The 16,694-nt window shown below is 43.1% G+C and overlaps 1 protein-coding gene across 23 annotated transcripts in view; it reads left to right on the forward strand.

The window, feature by feature from the left end:
• TRIM9 (tripartite motif containing 9) overlaps positions 1-10,456 on the forward strand; it is a gene marked incomplete at both ends in the record, with an annotated part of 110,278 nt that extends 99,822 nt beyond the window's left edge. For 5 of the 23 annotated variants that reach the window (XM_082648370.1, XM_082648363.1, XM_082648368.1 and 2 more), the window contains 3 exons: positions 5,607-5,910; positions 8,222-8,384; positions 10,394-10,456. In XM_082648370.1, the coding sequence (XP_082504496.1) occupies positions 5,607-5,910; positions 8,222-8,384; positions 10,394-10,456 (530 nt within the window). Of the gene's footprint in view, positions 1-1,569; positions 1,759-4,291; positions 4,349-4,757; positions 4,782-5,606; positions 5,911-8,221; positions 8,385-10,393 lie in introns of all 23 variants that reach the window. The other 18 variants (XM_082648365.1, XM_082648367.1, XM_082648358.1 and 15 more) reach the window with 13 other exon arrangements.
• Positions 10,457-16,694: the final 6,238 nt, after the last annotated feature.

The following is a 16,694-nucleotide window of genomic DNA, read 5'->3' on the forward strand; positions in this document are numbered from 1 at the left end:
TTCTCTCCCTAAAAGAAGCCCGTATCAGTTTGTGGTGCTGTGCAGTTGTCTTTCAAATTTTTCCATTAAACTAAAAGACTAATTCCCCCCTGAGATCATTATAATATAAATCATTTCTGAACAAGGAAATGATCACACATGCCAAATTACCCGAACCATTTGAAGTTTAGGTAGAAGAAAATTGGAATGTATTATTATTGGGAACACAAAGCCTTAACTCCATAAGTAGCCATTTCTTTTCTCTGAAAATCTGCTTTACACTTTTCTGTAAAAAAGTAAAAAAGAAAAAGAAAAGAATTTTCCCCAAGGATAAGTCTAAAGCCTGAAAAGCTAATTTTAATATATTCAGAAATGAAAATGAGACCGGGTTGGCAGTATTAAGCTGAAATACTCCACCAATGCCCTTGCTCTGAGCTCTTCCAATAGAATCCCGTTCTGCACACACGTGCTCCACTGAGCATGTGCAGAATAGCATTTGGATAGGATAAGGATGTGTTCAACACAGAGCAACATGCTAACAGACTCAAACCAGAAAAATATTCCCAGGAACACTCTCTGGCCACCAAAACAAAATTATTTTTTCAATGAGAAGAAAGTTCCTTGGTGGTTTTGGACATAGAATACTACCATCATGCCATCTGTATTTCCTAAATTATTACTATCAAACTAAGCTCTAAGAAGGCCCCTATTGGTAAAACATCTGTCTCTGACCAGATAACCCTACTGCATACCACCACCTATTGTTCAACAAAAGAGAAAGGAATGATTTTAGTAATTTAGAGGAACTACCTCTAAATTACTCTAAATGTTAGAACCAAATCAAGTAATTGATATGTCCTTACTCTGGGATAATAGTGATCTTCATGCCAGACCTGACTCTCTGAAAATAAAGACATTTTTGCCACAAATGCACCTCACCACTGCCCATGGTCTGTTTATTGTTAGAGAACCAGAGATGTTCAAGGGCATCGTTAGGGTCTCATCTTAATGCAGAGACAAAGGTAAGGCTCCTTCCCTGATTACTTGTTCAGCCCTATCTTCCTCTCCTATTCAAAGAGCAAGTCTTGAGTGTGCTGGTATAGAAAAACCATCTCGTCCATTTAGAAACGGAAAAAATAAGAGACAAAAGGAAAACTATGGAACAGCAAAGAGCTGGTCAAAATCGTCACCTCCTAAATAGAAACTCTTTAAGAGGCCATCGTTGTACAGGTCGTAACATCCAAGGGAGCTGGAGAGGGTGAAGTATTAATCTCCTCTTGGTCATCAATGGGTAAAATTTACCTCTAAGGTTTCTAAATTCAACTCGAAAGATATTTAAACGGAAACTTCCAGTACCTTCTCTACCACTAAAAATTGGGAGAAGAGAAGACAATTGTCTGTGATATTTGAAGTATCCTCTGGTCATGGGTTCCGACCTGCCGAGAATTCCCTCCCAGTCTCAAACCACATTGGCAACTACGGGGTGGATGAGGCTTTGTGAAAATGCATTCTTAAGGCAGGTCTTGGGGAAAACTGTGCCCAGCAGGTGGCAGATTTCTGATCTCTAGTTTGCGTTGATCTTACATTTAGACACAGATTCAGAAGAACAGACAGTCCCTTTTCCAGTGCCTTCGGAAAGATTGCCGCTCCGTAGAATGAGTCCTTTCTCCTCCACCCTTAATCTACAGCCCAGCTTCCCCAGGAGATCCTACTTTGATTTCCGATCCTCACCCCATCAGCTGAGCTTGCATTCCTCTTTACAGTCTCTCAATGCACCGGGTGAGCTGAGCTCGTCTGACCTTTCCTCTTGATCTCTGTGCCTTGAAGGCATCTCTGAATACCTGTTTCGTTCTTGGCGTCCATGTGCGTGCAGAGGGTGATGAGCTAGTCTCTGTGTCTGTGGCCTGCTTCCGGTATGAGGAGCATTTGGATGAGGGAGCTTTGTGGCATTCTTGTGTGTGTGGTGTGAGGACCAACCCATTGAGCTGTGGTCAATGTATATAATGGTGTCAGAAAGTGATGAGTGAAGTTGTTCTTTTTGCACAAGCTGGTACCACCATGGGAAACCTGCTCTGTCATCACATGCAGTGGCATAGCACGCGCAGGTGCTGGCTGAGTGGAGGCTGTGGCCTTAGTATGGAGGTTTGCAGCCCTGCTGTATCCAGGAAACCAGCTGTGTCTGGGAGACTGGATCAGTGCACTCAGCCTGGAGTGGTCTGATTAAACATAGACTCAAGAGATCTTTATTGAAAAAATAAAAGTAAAAAACTTGCCGACAGCAGAATACATCATACAAAGCAGACACACCAGAGAGCAGCAAGTGAAAGTATTTCGTGCCGAATCCTGCGCTCCCTGGTCAGACAGGGTCATGGCTGATTTTTTTCTAAGCAAAGGGGAGGAACCACCACCAGCTAAATCAGAAACCCTCAACTAGCCTAAGGCCCAAAGATGGGAGTCACTGAAAAGTCTGGCCTCCCGAAGTTTCCTACAGCTAAGAGGGTTGTGACACGGCTTCAGGCTGATTTCAGGAAGCTGGACTAGTGATACTATGCCATGAACTCTGTCTAGCCAATAGAATCCTAAAATATCTAAACTGCAGTCCTATTTGATCTCTTCAGGACTATATTGTAATCAGGGATACTTACGATGCACATTTCACGTTTCCAAAGGTTTCTTTTGTTTGTTATTTTATTCTGTTTGCTCATCCCACATCCTGGAATGAAGAAGCCCACAGCATGACAGTGCAAAAAGGATGCAGGGACTTCAAGCTCTCTTTAAAATGACATTTTTCTTTGTGCTTTTATGTTTCTTAATGTTTTTCTGTGCGCTATTGGCTTTTAGACATGCTTTGTTATGGAAGCCTTTTCACTTGTGTCTAATGTACTGAAATATTGTTATAGTCTTTGTAATGTATATTGTCTCAAGAATAAAATATGTGGGTTTGGGGATATCTGATGGCTGTATTTGACACCATTGTTCTAGTTGTATCGTTGAAACTTAAATGTACGATGGTGTGTTTAAAGTAGTGTAAAAAAGATTTCAGAAAACTTGTTTTGAAAAAGACTTGCACAAGGCATGATTCATTTAAAAAATTTAAAAGCCCTATTCAGATTCTACAAATTTATGTCCAAAGCTGGATATCAGATTCAGTTTTAAAACTCCAGGTGTTCTGTACTCACTAAGTTCTAACCTGTGAATAGGAATTGAAGTGATAATTGATACAAACTAAACATAAGTATTCAGCCATGAGTTGGAGAAAATGATTATTCTGCATATCAGTTCATCCCAGAGGAAAAAAAAAACCAAAAGTAATATCATAATCTTTACATTTTGTTTTTAATTCAATCATTAGTCCTTTCTAAGGTGCTTTCTTAATTCTTCTAAAATTCTTTTAATTCAGTGTATTATCCTTTATTTAGCACATAAGGGCCTTACTGAATTGAAAAAACATTAAATGATCCTTTCTAGGAGATACCCTGGTGCTCATCAAAAACACATTTCCTAGATCAGTCACTGACAGCACTTGAAATTGTAGTTCACACACCTTTGAACATTTTAAGACTAGACGGCTTCATCCACCCTGATGAAACTTCTCATGGAGTAGGTAAGGGGATGTTAGGGAAAGAGGGAGACGGTTGCAAAAGTCGCACAGGTGATTCCAATACATCTCTGAGGTCACTCCCACCCCCTTCAGCACCATTTCCCCCTCCCTCCCTTAGGTGAAAAGGACTCATGTAGTAAAACAATCTAAGAAAGAGATGAGGTCATTTTCATATTTACGACATTTAATTCATGTCATTATTAATAATTACCAGATGTGTGTATTAACATAGGGATTACATTACACATCTAGTTATATAATTATCATGTGACTTGAGCCCAAGTCACAGCAAAGGCCTCTGGGCCTAACCAGAGTTAGAAGTACATGGAACAGTGATGTAGAATGGAGTTTTATCAAGATTCAGTGATTTCTCCATTTCAATTGGATGAATTTTTCTCATTTTCTTCTGAATACGGAAACTTTAGTGGAAAACATCATCGGAAGATGATGAAAATTTAAGCTGTACAGTTTAGAAACAATTGGAGGAGATTTTATTAAATGGAAAAAAAAAAAAAAGATGTACTATTCATTTTGAAAGAGCAGAGAGGCAATTTTTACCCAGGCAAGTAAACTAATATAGAAAGGGCTTTGGTTTTTCATGAATCAGGCCTCTGGTGACTCTCTTCAGCTGGTGCTTTTTACATGTATACAAATAATTTTTATTGACCTGGTTGTTGTTTCATAGCTTTGATGTGTAGTATCTCTTTATAGGATGCAATTTTGAGACACAATCTGCACCTTACTCTCAATTAGGCAAGTATACCTATTGTAATTGTTATCTTTTACATATGTGCTTGGTGTGCTCCACTCCCTTCACAAAATAAACGGTGGCAGCTTATTCTATGTCAATAGAATTGTCTAATTGTCATTCAAATCCCATTATAGCAGTTTCTCACATGCGCAGAAAAATGAGTCTGTATTTTTAAATCTTATGCCTCAGAGAAGATTACTTTTCCCCCAGCTTTCTTGTACATCAATGCAAAGCACTCTTTATAAGCAGAGCACTTGTGGGCAAAGGTACTAATCAGACCGATACAGTTTCAAACTGAGTAGTGTATGCGGTTTTAAACTGAGCCCTTTTTTGGTATGAGTCTATCAAGAGAGACATGTTTTCTTATCAATGTCAATTTTGCTTCCTATTTCTCTCTCCCATGCCTTTCACTTGGAATGACAACAGTTGATATTAAAAAGCTGTTGGCAGGTATGGAATAACCTTATTCTGTTACAAATAGCAAAGACCAAAGTGCATGTGTGGTGGCTCACAGATCTGATAAATCAGCAATTTCGTCTGTCCAGAGCAAGTTCTGGGCAGGTGACATTTAGAACTCGGGCACAGCGCTGCGTACAAAGACGTCATTCCATCTGCACCTAAGGTCCAAAACGTTTTACACGGTAGTTTTAGGAGTATCACGGAAACTGCATTTGTGGTGAAGGAAGCAACCTGTCTTACACCCAAGTCACAATCACTCATGAAAATTAGTTTCTGTTGCTGATAGCTTCGAAGCTTTTGAGCTTTCGCTAACACTGAGGAAATTTTCAAAACGAGTAGACCTGAGCACTTCTGCAGAAGGGACATTTCCTTGTTTCACTGAGTGTTTTATCCCTCCTCCATCTAGGACTCTAGCTCCTAGCCTCCCCGTCTCAGGGTTACACAGGCATCTTAGCGCATCCCTCTCCCCTTATGTCTCTGGTGTACTGTTCTGCCAGTCACCGGGTGAAGGGACTTGCACCTTCCAAAATCGATGCCACTGCGCTTTCGGATCACCCGACTGGGAGTGCAGGCTGAGCCGGGTAACCCCTGCTGAATCGGTCGTGTGTCCTCCGTCTGCTTCTGGGCGCAGAGAGCCCTAGCTCCCAGGAAGTGCCCCCTGTCTGCTCACTCACAGCCCCTTCTGGCCCTGGACACCTCCTTCCCGCATGGAAGCATGAAAACGGGACAAGACGCTCCTCTCCGGCCCAGGAGTGCGTTATGGCGTGAGCTCAGTGGGTCCGTCTTAGTAACCGCCCTCCCTTCTGTTGTTCCCAGTGGCCTGGTTTGCTTTTGACCCTGGCTCGGCGCACTCTGACATCATCTTCTCCAATGACAACCTGACTGTGACCTGCAGTAGCTACGATGACCGGGTGGTGCTGGGGAAGACTGGCTTCTCCAAGGGTGTCCATTACTGGGAGCTCACGGTGGATCGCTATGACAACCACCCAGACCCTGCCTTTGGTGTGGCTCGCAACAACGTGATGAAGGATGTGATGTTAGGAAAGGACGACAAAGCCTGGGCAATGTATGTGGACAACAACCGGAGCTGGTTCATGCACAACAACTCGCACACCAACAGGTACCCTGCAGCCCCTACCCCCCAAGCAAGCCTTCTTCACGTTGGCTTCTGGTCGAGAACGAGAGCCCGAGTTCAGAGACCTGTTAAACAGACAACATGAAGGAAGACAGGCAGGCGATCTTTATGAAGTAGAAGTCCTACTGCTCTTGGCTGAGTCCCTCCTGGAGTTTTATTTTATTTTATTTGCATAATGACAGAGACATGAGTACTTTCCTAGGTCCCTCATTGCTACGTTCCACCCAGGGCTGGAAACTAAGAATCCTCATGTATATGTATTATAGAAAAACATTCCAGGATTCTAAAATCCAGACTTACAACTTCCCAGAGAAGCACTGTTGGACAAGATACTTAGTTTCTCTGAACATCGGTTTCCAAATCCACCAATTAGGAAAATCATGTTTTTCCATGCATAAATGTTCCCGTGATTACATGAATCATGCAAAAATGCCTCCCATCCACCTGAAAATAGAAGCCACTGTTCTTCTTATTATGATTATTATCAATGCCACTTCTCAGAATAGTAGCCATTCATTAAACGAAGTGTATGGATGCCAATTTGGATAGTTTTGTACTTGAAGAGCTCTCTTATTATTGTATGGACTCAGAGTACCCAGTTTGCTGGGAAAAGAGAACAAAGGTAAATAAAGGTTTTCCTTTAACAACAAAATATAGGCAAGTATAATGTAACCCATGCTATCATACTTTTTCTAGACCTCCTTTTTCATACGGTTTGCGTTTTCTTCCTCAAATGTATTTGTCACACGTTTCCTAGGTAGAGAAGTGTCTTTTGTGGATCCTAGTCCACCTTATTCTCAAAGATTTCCCCAGGATACGTTCTCATTGGTGTCTCTGGGAAAAAAACAAAACTACAGTTGTAGTCAGTTGGATCACAAGGAAAGTGAGTCAGGCAGTGGTAGGCAGTGGACTCCACTGTCTCAGCTTTTTCTGTATGGTCATCACTGCCCCTTTTCTAGCCAGTAGGACTCCTAGGTCCTTCACTTCCTGTCCCCTTGGATAGCTTCTATACATCTGCATTCAGTTGTGTATTATTCACCATCACTTGAAGTGAGCACACATGCCATTCCAGCCTGATATCAAATCCTACTAGATGTATATAAGCCATTGTCTTCAGTAATTTACATTGGGGGGGACCCTCTGTCACCAGATTCCCTGATGCCACGTACCACGCTTACTTTTCCCTTTTAGCTTCTTTATTTGGGAGTGAAGGAGTGAGTAATAACACAACTGCCACGCTATGCAGAGAAACACTTTCTTAAGGCAGAGCACATCTGCTTGCATGCAAACTGCATGTCACCAGTGCCCTCATTGCCGAAGCTGTGAATTTCCAAGATGAAATTGATACCCCTGTGTTTTAACCACTACCTGCAGTCTGTGTTCTGCGTGCCGGGGGGAAAGAACAACACTCTGACATTTCTGTGCTCTGCTGAGATGAGGCTGAAGTCCAGTATTGCTAGCTCTCAAAGAGGAGGAAAAAGGCAAATCTGATCATCCATGCTCGATGGCTTTTGTGAAACCATCAATGGAAGAGTAAGACACAATTCGTGGTCAAATGACAGTCACTCCACCTCCTACAGTATAATTAATGATTTCACCTTACAGAGAGGAGATTCCTCTTCTCTGGTGTTGGCGTTTTATGAAGAGCCTCCAACTTCTCCAAATTTAGCATGCCCCAAATTACCATCTTTCTGGAATGAGCTTTTCTGTTTCATGGAGAGCAGAAGGGCCCAAATCCAATTTTTCATGCATGTGTTTTAGGTTCAGCTTAAGTGCTTCTTTGACTTTCAAATTAAATCATTTTGTATTTAATGATGTTTAATTCACACCATATGTGCAAAGCGTGAGACCCAGCTCTAGGCAGACCTCTGATAGCCCAGAGGCTACTTTTTGCTCCTGGCCTTTGATGCTTTGTTTTCTACTAGACGACAGCCTGTAGAGACCCTGTATGAAGGAGTTCGCTCTCAGCAACGGCAGAGCAGCACGGTGAACCTATACATTCTCAACAGGGGAGTGAAAATTGGTTTTCCAGGGAGCGAGCAAAAGATCTTTCTTCTTATATATATAAAGCACAGATATACGTACAGCCCATCAGCAGATACACAGTATATCTGCGGTATTAAAATTGTAAGTGAGGAGGGGCGATTAGGGGGAAAAATGTTTTAAAAGGCTCCTGGGGTGGGGATGAGGAACAATACTTTTAAACAAGTTAAAAAATACTGGTTTAACCATACAAAATGGGAAGCTTCTAGAATGATGACAGGCAAGTGAAACCCCATGTTTTCTTTTCCCACAGAACTGAGGGAGGGATCACAAAGGGGGCCACGATCGGGGTCCTCCTAGACTTAAATAGAAAAACCTTGACATTTTTTATCAACGACGAGCAGCAAGGTCCCATCGCGTTTGAGAACGTGGAAGGGCTGTTCTTCCCGGCAGTCAGCCTGAACAGGAACGTGCAGGTGAGCTGCAGACTCTGCTTCTGAGGCTGCCCACGGGCAGCGAACTCAGCCCCTGCCCACCGAAGGCCCAGACTGAGACGCGGAGGAAGTGGGGGGAGGAGCGCCGGGTGGGATGGACGTGACAAGCGAGATGATTCCAGACTGGCATGAGCCCCTCGGTTATATTTAGACACAATCTAGTGAACAGCAGGTGGGAAACTGGGATTCTCTGCGTGGCTGGCTAATTAATGATTGTCCCTCTGAGCCCTAGATTCCTCTCTAGTAGAAAGGAAACTCTTGAATCAGCTGGCATGAAAACAAATGAAATGACTGATGCAAAGCGCCGTGAGTGCCAGAGAAGGGAAGGTGTGAGCCTGAAGTGCTAGCACGATGCTCAGAGATTTGGGGCGATTTCTCTGCACTCTTATCAGTTCTGTCAGGCGCTTCGGGGACAGAAAACACATACTGATGATTTACTGTAAATAAAAACAGCAAGTTCTTCTCATTCGTTCATTCAACAAATATCTATTGAGTGCCTTTAATATGTCAGGCGCTATTGAAGTATTATGAGTATTGGTGTTTACCAGTGAAAACAAAACAAAAATCTTTCCCTCTTAGGGCTCACATTCTAGTTATAGGAGACAGACAGTGAATAATAAGCACAATTGCTATGTTAACTATATAGTATGTTAGAAGGCGATGTCCAGTGGAGACAAGACCGAGAGAGGGCAGTGGCCATCTTAAGCAGCGTCGTCAACGTAGGTGGACCTTATTGTAGTCACAGGTGAGCTGAGCCTTGAAGGGGGTGAGGGAGTGAGCTATGTGGGGCTTTCCAGGCAGAGGGAACAGCCAGGGCAAAGTTTCTAAGGCACGAGAGGCCCCACTTAAGCAAGGAAGGGCCAGGAGGTGGCAACTGGGGCAGATGAGGGGCAGTGGGAGAGAAGATCAGAGCCATGCGGGAGGGTGTGCCCTGCCAACCTCTGCCGGGACGGGACCTTTCACTTCCGTCCTGAGCTAGAGCTCATCATCGACTGTGACCCTCATTCAGCAAATGGCTGCCTTACGATAGGATAGATAGGGCTTGAGAATCAAAACACTGCTGGTGGTTTTTGCTCTATATAAAACCACGTCTTGGAAGCTATTTTAAAAATCCATTGTTGTTTATCAGTATGTGCAGTAGAAGTGATTGCAACCCAGTGACCTCTGCCCTTCTGTCTTGCTGCAACTAGATGGGTTTTTCTGGATGGCTGACATCTAATCAATCAGAGTGCAGCCTCTACATTGGACAAAAGAAAGCTATAGATTTCCCTAGAAGTGTGTCTTCGAAAACCCTCATTCAAAGTTTTCCACATTTTCAGCTGTTTCCCTTGCAAAGAATATTGTACTCGACGCTCTTTAGGGGTTTCTGAGTATCTTTAGAGAAAGACTCTTGGGCTGGGGAAGACAGGGACAAGACAAGAAGGGGAGAGATGACAGACAGCAGTGCATGAAATGGTTCTAGCCTGGTCCGTGCAGCTCAAGTATGAGGTTGGACAAAATTCAGAGAAATATTAAATAAGTGCCCACGTTTCTTCATACCTGGCAATCATGTAGTCCATCCCTAAATGAAAGGCTTATCCTAACTGGAATAACTAGTGGACAAATAATAGGGGAAGAGTTGTCTGCGCATCTGCTTTCTGTCCATGGACATGGCAGTGATCACCGCCGTGTGGCCAACAGGCTTTTCTACCTTCATATCGATGCCTGTGTCTTCAGTCATAGGAACACAATCTCCCCAGAATCCTTTGAAGAAGCAAGTGGCTGCGAACCATATTATCAAGTGTCTCCAAGAGTGGGGAGCCCAGCATGGTGGCCAGGTTCTTAGCACAGGCTGAACTCTACTAGAATTCTCTTCAATGCCTGCTAGAATAGATGTTACAGAAAACTGAACAGATCCCCTTTTGAGTGAGGAACACACCCGCTGTGCTCTGGGGAAGGGGTGCAGGGGGGGATCCTGCAGTGCCTTTGGGACTCACAGTCTCTTCCCACAGGTCACGCTCCACACGGGGATCCCAGTCCCCGACTGCTACTCCAGCAGAGCATCAATAGCCTAAAGATGTGCTGTGGAGGCGCCAGCTGCCTGTTCTTACCTCCACCTGAGAGCAACAGCAAGGAGCTCAGCCAGAGCTGGAGGGAGAGGGAGGAGGAGAGAGATGCTGGTCCTCGCACCCCGCAGCCCCCCTTTCCCTCCAGCCTCTCTACTGCTGTAAAGCCTGCTTTCTCTTCCATGTTCAGCAGTTCTAACCAACGGAAGACCTAGACAGCCCACCATGTCACTTTGTTTCCACAGCCAGATTTTGCTTTTAGTTACATTGTTTTTTTTACGTAGGTGAGTTATCTTTTCTTTCTCCTTTGATCATGTCATTGGTGACTTACTGACCTGGCACTGCCAAGAGAAAATTCTCCTGATAACTCTTTTCTTAAACTTTCTGTCAAGGAGGTAGGTAGTAGGGAGAGGTAAGGAAGAATGAGCTGAATTCGGAGCTTGCCGTTTAGAACATTCTTGAGTGTTCTTACCCTGCGACCTCTCATGCAGCGTTAGCTCTGCAAAGCTAGTCTTTTCAGCAATGAAAAGTTTTACTATCCACTAAAGCACAAAGATATCAGCGACCCGACTACACAAAGACGAAGGGGTAGAGGCTCACAGGACAGCTAGGTCATTAGGACGGGCCAGAAACCCTGGTCGCTGAATAAAATGGGAAGATCTCTAAAGAGAGGCAGGGCAGGGGACTTCATGATCTGGTTCATTCATTTAATACAAGTTTTTAATTGAAAACCGACTCTGGACCAGGCACTGTTCTAGACAATGGAGACAGAGTGGTGAATACACAGGTGTGGTCTCTGCCCTCCCGGAGCTTATATGGTCCTAGGAGAACAAACCAAAAATAAAATTATTACAAATTGTTATTAGTATTAGGAAGGAAATAAACAAGGGCCAAAGAGGCTTCTTGGTAAGATCTTTCAGATCCCCTAGAATGATGCTAAAAATCCATGCATTCTGGCCATAGTACCAGAAACATACCAACTCAATGCCTTTTCAACTGTGCTATTTTAATTATGATACTTGCTGCCATTCACCACAGAGTCCTTTTTCGGTAGAAATGATGTCAGCATTCTTATTTGTTAATACTGCGGTGATACTAAGCCTTAAAAATAAATGTGAAAAAAAATTAATGACCAGAAGGAGGAAGACTCATTGTCCATAACGGAGGATCTTAAGTTGCAGTTCACAGCATTCACATTCTCAGGATTAACGCGCTTGTCTCCGTGTAGACTCACTATCCGTGCCTGTTACAAATGAACAATCCATCCTCTCTGCTGCCATTCACAACCCAACTTTCTGGAATTGTTCAAATAATGTTTGGGAGGAAAGGAAATTGTAGGTCATTGCTATGATGGATAGCGGAATACTAAGCTTATTACTTCCGTGTAGAGATAGACTTATATAAGCTACCCTTCCGATCCTTTTGTTTGACATGAAGTTTTAGAAAATGTAGCACCTAGGAAGAGGTTCTGGTTAGCTGTCTAAATATTTGCCAGGGAGCCAAGAAATTCACCATGAAAAAAAAAAGAAAAAGAATAACAAAAGGGAAGAGGTAGGATGGGAAGGCTAACAAATTAAAGTTTGGGCAAAGAGTAATATATGTAAATAGCTACTAATTTACTTTTGGGCTTACTTGATTTAGATTATTCCTATCAGCTGTGGTGTTTTTCTAGTTAAGTGTACCTGATTTATTGAATGGGTGCTATCCTATTTGTGTCCACCTTGGTTTTTCTTGGCTACAGAAACATTCTGTTGCAGGCCAACACTAATTTGATATATGATTTATTCTCCAATGAGACTCGATGGCTGGGCCGCTGTAGACTCATAGTTTCTCTTGTTCCTTATTAAATTCATCCTGCTAATTAGATTTCTAGTGACCGGTAACACGTAGTTTACACAAAATTGCAGTTATAGATGCATACAGCTACTGTACTAGAACAGATGGATATTTCTGGTGTGCCAATAAATGATTTTTATGAGAGAACATCCTATGTGTCTTTAGAATTTCTTAGTTTTTGCCTTTTGGGGACGACAGTTCGCCTTTGTCAGAGCAAAGTGTCATGGGAAGGTCCCGCAGAGCTCGGGAAAACACCTGCCCTTCATTCCATCTCCTCAGGAACCTTGCACCGTCGCCTAGTGGTGCTGACCTCCTGAATCCTAAGTCAGTATGAAACATTAACAGTGAGATGCTGTTGAGGGTCTGCCTCCAAACACTGGGCACTTACCTTAACAAACCTGCTCCTAGAAGCTCCACAAACTTGTACTGCAAGATACAGTGTCACTGACTTTTTCTAACCTGGTTCCTTCACCACTTCTTGGAGTAGCTAAGCAATACGATTGTTTTTAAATAATTACAACAACTAGCCTTTTCAAATGAACAGCCTCGGTTTTATATTAAAAGGAAAACATGACCTAAAAGCATATCGAAAGCACGGGTTAAATCCATTTCACCTGCCTTCCCGAATCTAGGTTGTTTTAGGACCCGGCTCGCAGCCTGAACTATAAGATGTTTGAGGGAGTGGTTTTCCAGGAACTTGGCATCAGCTGTGTCTAATTCCAGCTGAGCTGATTAAGACTGGATAGGATTACCAACCCCTCAACTGGGCATGCGTGAGTGTCCTCTCGGTGACCTTCTGATGGCGCAGAGGCCTGTAATTAGTTACAGCTGGGCAGAAGGACACTTACCGCACCTTTTTCCAATCACCTTTCCCCATGCCCCCCACGCGCCCCACGAGCCCCATACCTCAGACCAACCTGCTTCCTTATGCAGTTATCCCATAAATACCCCAGCCCCTTGCCTTGGGTGGGGAGGCGGGTTTGAGATTTGTTCCCTCCTCTGTTTGCTTTCCTGGAAACCTCAGCATCCCAGCGTTTTGGTACGCTGTGCCATGGGCAAAACAAACCTGGTTCAGAGCTTCCCTGGTGGTGCAGTGGTTAAGAATCCGCCTGCCAATGCAGGGGACATGGGTTCGAGCCCTGGTCCGGGAAGATCCCACATGCCACGGAGCAACTAAGCCCGTGCGCCACAACTACTGAGCCTGTGCTTTAGAGCCCACGAGCCACAACTATTGAAGCCCACGTGCCACAACTACTGAAGCCCTGTGCCACAATTACTGAAGCCCCGTGCCACAACTACTGAAGCCCGTGCGCCTAGAGCCTGTGCTTCGCAACCAGAGAAGCCACCGCAATGAGAAGCCCACGCACCGCAGCAGAGTCGTCCCTGCTTGACACAACTAGAGAAAGCCCACGTGCAGCAACAAAGATCCAATGCAGCCAAAAATAAATAAACTAATTAAATTAATTTTTTAAAAAACTTGGTTCAGTAACAATATGATCCAGGTTGTAACCTGAGTGGAACCTCAGGCAGTTGTTAGGAGCTGCTGCTCTGTGTCCGTCCAGGTTTCTGCACTCTTCTTTCCTCACCGCCTACCCTGATATTTTGTTCTTCTTTCTCTATTGGCCCCATCTTCTGGTTTCCTTCTCTTCTGTTTGCTACCTAATGGGACACTTTAGCCATGTTTTCCTCTTCCCGTGGTGTTGAGGTGAATAGAACTTCTGATCCCCCTCGAATTTCCTCATAGTAGTGACTAAGTGATTTGCAAGAAATCACCCTATTTTCTGGAAATGAGATCCTCTTTTTCTGCCTCTAATGTGTGCGTTCATCTTTTGCCCATCTATTCAACTCACTGATAAGAAAGGAGGGCTTGCCATTGAATCAGAATTTCTGATTATGGAGCAAAGAAACTATAGTAATTAAAGAAGATCTTAGATCACACTACCTTATAAGTTTTATGAACATGCTAAAGATATCTGCGTATATTCTTCAACTATATGAGCCAGCTACTTCCACTTAGACTGGTGTTTAGGGAACCTTGGGTCTGACATAATACATCACACATAACTGAGGCTCCTTAAATCGTGTCTTTTTCTGAAGAACCAGTTTTGGGGATACATACAGAATTGAGGGTATCAAATAGGAATGAACAGTTGGAAGCACCTAATTAAATACACAGAAACATCAGCCTGGTCATTTGGACTCCTTATCAGCTCCACTCTGCCACAGCTGTGCTAGGGAACGCTGCATGTACAGAATTAGATAAAACAGAATTAGATAGTGGCAGTGGTTGCATAACCTTGTAAATATATTAAAAATCACTGAGTTGTACACTCTAAAGGGGTGAGAGGCCATGTTGGACATGACCAGGGCTCTCCTTACAGCCTTTATCAAACTACTTAATAGTCTGTTCCTATTTCCCCAAACCTGTCCTCTGAAATAAAGCCTAAGGCAGAGACGGAGCGGTATTGAGGACCGAGGCGCTGACCTCCTGGCTCTACCTTTTCTTCCTCTTCCCATATTCCCTTAGTCAGTGGAAGGACTTTGGTTTGCTTCCTCTTCCTGTGTGTTGAAGACCGCCTCTACATTTCGTCCTTGGCCTTCCTATCATGGACTTTAACCCGCCCCTTTCCTGAGGGTCATAGTGGTGGAGAGAGTAGAAAACCTGGCTACCATTAAGGAAGCAATTCAAAATAGGTCTTACATCCCCCCAGTGGGTATGAACCTTGCTCACATCTTTTTTCCTTCTCCCACCAGGTAGAAATAAACATTCACCGTGAAATCTAAAAGGGCTAATATTTTGGTTTGTGTTCTCGCCCTTTTTCCCCCAATATTTTTTCCTAAAATTCTCTAAGCAATGAAGATAATAAATTATAATTCCACTAATAAGCATGGCTGAATGTTCAATTACCTGTTAACTTACAAAACGTGTTTTGCTGTATGGCCACGATTTTTAATGTGTATGATGAAGGAAACCATAAAGCTAAAGAAACCACCTTGGGCTTCCCTGGTGGCACAGTGGTTGAGAGTCTGCCTGCCGATGCAGGGGACACGGGTTCGTGCCCCGGTCCGGGAAGATCCCACATGCCGCGGAGTGGCTGGGCCCGTGAGCCATGGCCACTGAGCCTGCGCGTCCAGAGCCTGTGCTCTGCAACGGGAGAGGCCACAACAGTGAGAGGCCCGCGTACCACAAAAAAAAAAAAAAGAAAAAAAAAGAAACCACCTTGATGAGAGAAACTTCATGAAGGTATAAACCAGTGAGTCATTCTCCACCCTGGCTAAAACTCTCTAATAAGAGCAATATGTCCAACTATGCATTTATATATGTTCTGCACAAAGAAAGGGGCACAAAGCAAAGCATGTAAAAGTGCTTTGTGCAATAGAGATGAAAGACATGTTAAATATAATTATTAAGTGACCTCTACCCTCTGCACTGTCAGACAACCTGAGAGTGGTCAGGTACAGCAGCTGAGAGCACAGCATCTGTTGGTGACCGTCTGAATTCTGGTCCTGGCTCCAAGGTGTACCAGCTGCACGCACTGGAACAAGCAATGAAAACTCACCCACAGTTTCCACATCTCTAAAGTGGAGGTAAAAACAGAATTGTTTTGAGGGTTAAACCAAATAATAAATGTAAAACACTCCGAACCGTACCTAGCCCGTAATGAGTGTTATGAACTGTTAGATATTATTCTTTTCTGTGCCATCTGTTGGTGATGTCAGTTCCATCCCTTCCCTAAGATACCAACTGAGTGTCAGTAATGATTCTTACCGTCATCTTCTTGGGTGACAATGCCTGTCTTTAGAACTTGACAAAAACTCTTTGTCAAATTCTTCCACAACAATTAACAGAAGAATGTAGGCAAGGAAATTCTGAGAAAAAGCAGTAAGTTGACTTATATGACACATTAAAATCTATTTCAAAGCCACAGTAATCAAAATGGTACTGTATTACTAAACTCAGCTATAACTCAGAAATAGATATTTCAATGAATGTTGAACACAGAATCACAAAGGAAGGAATGCAAATTATTCCAAAATGTTGAAAAGTATTATCTGAAATTTAGTGAACTATTTGGAAACTATATTTTTAATCATATCACATCTCAGATATTAAGATGTTAAACATGAAATATTTAAAACTTTAATAAACCAGAAGACAATGCAAATATTCATCTCATCTTCCTCAAGGACGCTTAAGTCACTGTGGATTACTTTATGCAATAGGTTTATCAATTTTCTAAAACTCCTCTCCAACTTATATTTTATGTTTTAAACCCTCCTTTGTTATTCCTGCCTATACACCATAGCCATCTGTCTTCTTCTTTAATTAACTGGGCCCATCTTTATCCTGTCTAAACCCACTTTCTAGTACTATAGATTTATTGAATGTATTGATTTATTGTTATGCTGC

This window comes from Grampus griseus, assembly GCF_964374135.1.
Source record: "Grampus griseus genome assembly, chromosome: 2".
Taxonomy (NCBI): domain Eukaryota; kingdom Metazoa; phylum Chordata; class Mammalia; order Artiodactyla; family Delphinidae; genus Grampus; species Grampus griseus.